This window comes from Lolium perenne, chromosome 6, assembly GCF_019359855.2.
Source record: "Lolium perenne isolate Kyuss_39 chromosome 6, Kyuss_2.0, whole genome shotgun sequence".
NCBI classification, from domain to species: domain Eukaryota; kingdom Viridiplantae; phylum Streptophyta; class Magnoliopsida; order Poales; family Poaceae; genus Lolium; species Lolium perenne.
Window position 1 is genome coordinate 225,963,012 of NC_067249.2, and position 6,705 is coordinate 225,969,716.

General features: G+C 52.4%; 1 protein-coding gene across 1 annotated transcript; it reads right to left on the reverse strand.

Moving 5' to 3' along the window:
- Nucleotides 1-4,264: 4,264 nt before the first annotated feature.
- On the reverse strand, nt 4,265-5,422 carry LOC127305847 (protein EXORDIUM-like). Its single transcript, XM_051336415.2, has one exon. It carries the CDS (start codon nt 5,336-5,338, stop codon nt 4,388-4,390), a length of 951 nt encoding a protein of 316 aa, XP_051192375.1. The 5' UTR covers nt 5,339-5,422; the 3' UTR covers nt 4,265-4,387.
- Nucleotides 5,423-6,705: the final 1,283 nt, after the last annotated feature.

A 6,705-nucleotide genomic window follows, 5' to 3' on the forward strand; every position in this document is an offset into this window, starting at 1 on the left:
GCAAAGGTACGACCGCGAACTCGCCGCGTACGACGGCCCTCCTCCACCTCCCGCGCGTAACAACCCCGCCGGCCGCCGCCGCTGGTGGAGCGCGCCGGGCCGCACCCTCGAGAACGTGCTCGCACACATCGAGGGTGGCAATTTCCCCGTGCTGGGGATGCCGCCGCTGACGGTGCAACCTTCTGTGTCGCTCCGACACGGAAGCTCTTGGATGCCGTGTCGACTGGCGTCGTCCTTGTTGTCAGGCTCGGCGTCAAGGTCGGCCTCCCGTTCGTGCGGATCGGCGCCTCCTGCGACGCCGAGGACCTCCCTGCGCGCCGTCAAGCAGGAGCCGGCCTCCCCACCGCCAATGACAGGGCGCAGGAGCGGCGCCCTTGTCATTCGCGAGGGGGGCGCCTTGTCTCCATCACACGGCCGGAAGAGGAAGACGAAGACGAAGAAGGAGGACGCAGCGGCCGCAGCGGTTCCTACCTCGCCGCCGAGGAGGCCGCGCGGGCCGGGGATGCCGCGATCCGCGAGGCCATCGCGAGATGACCTCGTCCCCGCCGACAACGCCCTCCCCATGGACGCGACGCTCGCCTGGTCCAGGAAGGACTGGGAGAGGGAGGAGGCGGAGCAGCAGTGGCGTCTTCTTGACCTGGCGGCCGCGCGGCGCCGCGCCGCACCCGCCCGCGGTGCGCCGCTCGTCAAGTTGGATGACAACAGCGAGGATGAGTGGTACCGGCCGACGCCGTCGCCGCCACGCCACGGCGACCCTGGGCAGGGTTCCAGTCGTTGGGGAGCCCCCGAGCAGCAGCCAGCAGGCGCCGCCACCTGAGGACAACGACGACTGCAGTGACGACGGCGGCGGCGACTACACGGTGTTCTACCGCCATTTCGATATGTAGAACGCCGTGTTCTTACGTTTAGTTCATATTCCCTCTGTCTGAATTCAAATATATTACGAATTCGGCTTATATATGTACAAACTCGCTGTTAAATATCTCTAAATTTAGCCTAAATTTGAGCATATTTCGTCTTGTTCTGTTTGAATTCGCCATTTTGCCTTCAATCCTCTTGGCTCGCCGCTGAGAAAATGAGTCTCCCCAAACTAAAATTTACATCCATCCAACGCTATTTAATGCCGAATTTCAGCCGTAGGATCCCAATTCAAAAAAAAAAAAAGATCGAACACTCTCAATCAAAACAGGATTGAGAGTGTTCGATCTGATCAGTTTGGCCGACCAAATTTCTCGTCAGGTACTACCTAGACAGCGCCCTGCGGTAAGGGCTTTGGGGCAAAGTCTCATGACGCCATCTACCGAAGAGCTTCAAGTCTTCAACGTCCATGATGGAGAGGCTCAGATCGTTCTTGAAGTCGATTTCGTTCTACTATAATAATATAGCAACCACATATTGAGGCAGCAATACAAATATGCCCTAAATGAAAAGAAATACTATCTCCATTTCAAGAAATAACGCACACGCGTATCCTAAGGCGAACTTTGACCATAAAAAATAAGCAATAAAATCTTGATTATATTATACTCCCTCCGTCCCACAGCTTAGGGCGTATGTAATTAGTATTGTTGGATTTGTATTGAAAAGTACTTTCTAATGATGCTAATTTCATACGAATTTTTTTTATATTTGAAGCAATTCTTGGTCAAACAAAAAGCACGGAAAACAAGGGCGCCTTATTTCTTAAAACAGAGGTAGTAGAATCAATAGCGAAGCGACAAATGGTGATACCCGGAACCGTTGCGCTCTTCGTCTTTCGCCCAGCACACTCCAAGCACTCTGAAGCGCCCCGTATCAAGAACCACCTTTAAGAAGGAAACTCCGTCCACATGGCGCTGCTGCCTGGACCAGATAGGTCACAGGGTTTTCCCCGATACGTAGAGTACAATGCATAGGGGATTTCCACGACGACCTCCAGGAACTAATGGTGCCACTCAAAGACGGCACTGCGTCAGGGCCAACCAAGCTGACAAGGATTTCTCCCACCCCATCCACAACAAAAAAATTCTGGCATAAGGGAGCATCACCACCCAGCTATCCACCAGTATGCGCCTTTACCACAGTCTTGTAATCGCCATCATCGATCGCTTCGTGAAAGCATGTGGCCTGAGGCACACGACATTGACGGGCTAGGAATAGCAGCCTCGCAACAACACGGGAGGAACCCACCTCCACTACCCAGATGCAGTCAATGAACGGGCATAGCTGCAGGAGCACACCAGGCCCGTCATGCTCAGTCAGGCCCAAATGGGCCTATGAAGCTCTGGCCGCCATGCTTCAATAAGCAGGCCATAGATCCACTGTCCCGGCAAGTCGTCGCCGCCACCATCAGGAAGCCCCTCTACTGTAAATCTCCGGCCCGCTCGAACCCATCAAGGCCTGCCCGAGCCCATCTAGGGTCGGGGTGCCCAGAACCAGGGACTACCCATCGGTTGGATGGATTAACAATATATCATTCTGAGTGGAAGCTTGGCAGCCAAAGGAGGCTGATGGCATTTGCAAACTTATCGAGATGGCATGGGGTTGAGGAGAAGGGAGATAGAGGTGGAGTGGTCGAGGATAGAACGTTAGCCCTAAGGACATGGGTGTGCGAGGTATAGCCCATGGCTAGGCCTATGGAGTTTTGGCTAGATGCATGTGTTATCGCCTATGGGCTAGATTTCACAATCCCGTCGAGTCTTGCGAGCAACTCCTTATCCTTAACGAGCAAAAAAGGCACCTAGCCTCGTGTAATTAAGTTGATCCCAAGTTTAAGCTAAATGAGTTGAGCTCTTAGTGACTTGATTAGCTTGAAGATTTAAGTTTTATATCCAGTCCTATAGATTACGAGGGACACAGCCAAAGATCCAAAGATTAGTCTTGACTATTGGGACATAGCTTGCATGGGTTCAAGTGCAGGAATTATCATTTACATGATCCAAAACATTCTTTTGTAACGAGTGGTAAGTGGTAGCACCATAGTAATCCTCTGATAGTTTTACGGGGAAATGGACATTTAGTTCCAGGACCAATGCTTAATTTAGAAGGCATTTGCTTTGGCATCCGATTAAATAGATTAGAAGGTTCAAGTAATAAAGCGTTCATTATCGAAAAAATAGATTATAAGATTTTATTAAAAAACTTCGCAGTAAATAAAAGAGCAACCAACAAAACCAGCACTACAATGCTCATAGGCAGCAGCTGTACTCTGAAACAAAATGCGCTGATTCTATGATCTCAGACCAACGGACAGTTCAGACTTCAGACACAGGAAACAGAGGGTGTGTTTGGTAGGTTGAGTCAATCCAGAAAATCTGCCCTCATCCCACTTGTAGCATCTGAGATAGTATTTGTTAGGTTGGGTGGTTGGACAGAGCTAAGCTCACCTCATACAGATAAGGGCTCTCAGCCTGGCCAGGTTGTGTTCACAACTCAGCTTGGCTGAGTCCATCCCGCAACGGAGACCCGCGCGGCACCCCCAAACCCCACCCCGCCTCCTCATTCCCTCCAGGAAATGCTCCCGCAGAGCTTCACCCGGTCCTCCTCCATGGACAGCTCCCGTGCGCGCCGGCCGCCACTGCCCCTCTCCTCCCCTGGCCGCCGGCCGCAGCCGCCCCTCCCCTCCCCTGGCCGCTGGATGCCGGCCCTCCTCCCCCTCGCTCTCGGCCGTCCCTACCTGGCCGGTGGATGCCGCTCCTCCTCTAGCCGTCCGACGCCGCCTCCTCCTCGCCGTCCGCGCCGCTTCTTCCTCGGCCGTCGGCCATCATGGCCTCCTCGGCCGTCGGCCTTAGCCGCCTCGCCCCTAGATGTCGCCATCGCCGCCTGGATGCCACCCCTCCCCTGGCCGCCCGACGCCGCCCCTCCCCTGGCCGCCGGCCGCCCCCGTCCGCCGCACACCATCTCCAGCGAGCCACGGCCTGTGGCCGGTGCAGCTCGACTGTGCAGATGGAGCTGAAGGACCCGATGGGCCTATTTGCAAAAAAAGCTGCATCTTTTTTGTAAAAATAACTACTAGTCAAATACAAAATATTGAGTCAATGTGTATTTTACTTACATATAGTCTAACTTTGTTCCAATATTAAATTAGTGCAAAAGTAAATTGAGGTGGTTTCCTCACCATCTCATCTCATACATGTGCTACCAAACAACATCTTATCTCAGCTTAGCTCACCTCATACATGTGCTACCAAACAACATCTTATCTCATTCAAACTTAGCTAGGGTCATCATGTATGAGAAGAGATAGTTATTCTCGGTTGACCCGAGCTACCAAACACACCCAGAGTATTTCAAAACCGAACATCTCTTTTTACCATATATATCACTCTTTACACATAACACTATTCTACACATCCTTACAGAATTACAGATTGCATCATGTGCACAGCACACACCACACAGTAACTAATCAGACCAAGGTCGAACACGTCGACGTGGCCGGGTCGAAGAGCGCGGGAAGAAGGTACTTCCTCCCGTGCGCGCCATTGGCATTGTAGCTCGCCCCCGTCGTGGCGTCCACCGCCAGGTTCCCGGCGTACCCGGGGTACGCTCCACTACCATAAACCCCCGGGCACGCCGTGCACGCCTCCAGCGCCGCCCCCTTGGGCCCCTGGTAGAACCCGTCGCCGAACGGGTTGGTGACGGCGCCGGCGACCATGCTCGCCACGTTCATCACCATGCCGTCCATGCCAACGTCGCCGCTCGGGGGCGCCAGCGCCGGCGCCTGGGGCCCGTACACCGGCTTGTGGAACGGCCACGCGCACTGGCCGGGGCACTGGGTCGCGGAGTTGCCGACCCAGACGTACGCCGCGCGCGCCCCGGCGACGGACCCGTGCAGGCCGCAGCGGCTCATGCAGAAGCCCTCCACGGCCACGTCCTCCGCGGTGAGCACCAGCGCGATCCCGCCCTTGCCGGGCCTCGCCCGCGCCGCCAGCGCCGGGAGCTGGGAGAGCTTGAGGCTCTTCCCGAGCGAGCACCGCTCGTCGGAGACCTGCCTCGCGAGCGTCACCTGCGTGATGGTCTTCGCGCCTTGTGCTGCGGTGACTTTGGCTTTGGAGAGGTAGAGCTGGTCGATGGTGCCCCACCACTGCGAGACGGACGGGGTTGGTGCTGGAGAGGCGGCGGTGAGCGAGAGGAGGAAGTCGGAGACGACGGCCTTCTGCGCCGGCGTGAAGCGGCCGTACCAGAGGACGGAGACCGGGATGGCGCCGCGCAGCACGGTGCCGTTGTGGTACGTGAGGAGCTCGCTGGGCTGCGGCGTGTACAGCTCCATCAGCCTCCTGCCGGCTCCGAGGGAGCCATGAGCGAGGCTCAGCAGCAGCACGAGCGCGAAGACGTGGCTCGTGTGTGTGGCGGCCATTTTCGTTTCTTGGAGCTTTGCTAGTGGAAGAAGTGGCAGCTTGCTGATAGCTGAAGATCTTCAGTGGAAGAGGTGTACGTGTCTGGGTGTGGTTTTGGAGGCGGTTTTGGGTGGGTTTTATAGGTTCGATCTTGGCGCGTGGAATGGCACTGGCAGGTCGGAGTTTCGTGTACCCTTCCTGACCATACGGCCCATGCTTTGGGTTGGGTTGGGTTGCCGCCTCTGTTTCCGCTAGGTATGGCTTTCGGTTGACTCGGTGGGAAGCAGCTGGCTGATTCGTCTGGACCGACGGCGAGCGGCGACGCGCGCTCATTGGCCCGTCGTTTCCCCGCACGCCAGACAACATTCATTCGTACTCATGCAGCTCCGATGTTCATCGCACGGAGCAATGATGCAAAACGCGATATTAGACTAGTCACAATGCATAGTATCATATAGAAGTATCATGCGTATGATACTACTACATGTTAATATTTTCACAATGCATGGTATCATATACTAGTATCATAGTCTCCATATATTAATTGTTTTGTAGAATCTCAATGCAAATATGTGCACAAGATTTACTTGACATTATTTTTTCTAGTAGTATGTGCTATGATACGGTATCTACCTATGATACTAGTACACTCTCTCTCATCTTTAATTGACCGCCATTATCAAGATTTTCGCATTTACTTAATGCATGATACTACCTATGATACTCCCATTGTGGGTAGTCTTATTCAGGAGTATTCCTACATGCATACATAATGCATGCATATCGAGGGCTAAAATGTGCCTCATTCACACAAAAATAAGGAGGTAATTACAGAGAACCACAACTTAAGGGGCAGTAAATTCGCAACAAAAAAAAACTTAAGGGGCAGTCATTACACAATCTTACATTTTAGTTTATGATGTTTTTAAAATGATGGGGTGTGGTTAGGAGAAATATATATGAGGGGAGAAGCAGATATGCAATGGCAAGAGATGAAAAAAATGTAAATATGTAGTGCCAACGGATAAAGAATATAGATGTACATAGCTTGTATGATTTAATCTATGGTTGTTCTATTAGATCAATGTACTTGGCCCTAAGAACTAAGAAAGTTAAATATAATGGCCACATAGGAACATCTAATGGGGCAAGATTCGTGTAAAAATTGAAGTTTGTTATAGTTAGCCACAAATAATAGTATATCTTAATTAAAGATGTTCAATTGCACAAATGGTGAAAATCTAGAGATAACAAGTGTTGTTTCTTTGATGAGTTGAAAACTACGAATAATTTAGTTTTTCAAATGTAAGCAAGCAGAATATGTGTGTGTGTGCTAACTATGCAACTACTTTGATGGATTTGCCAAAGAGGTCTTCATATATCGGTG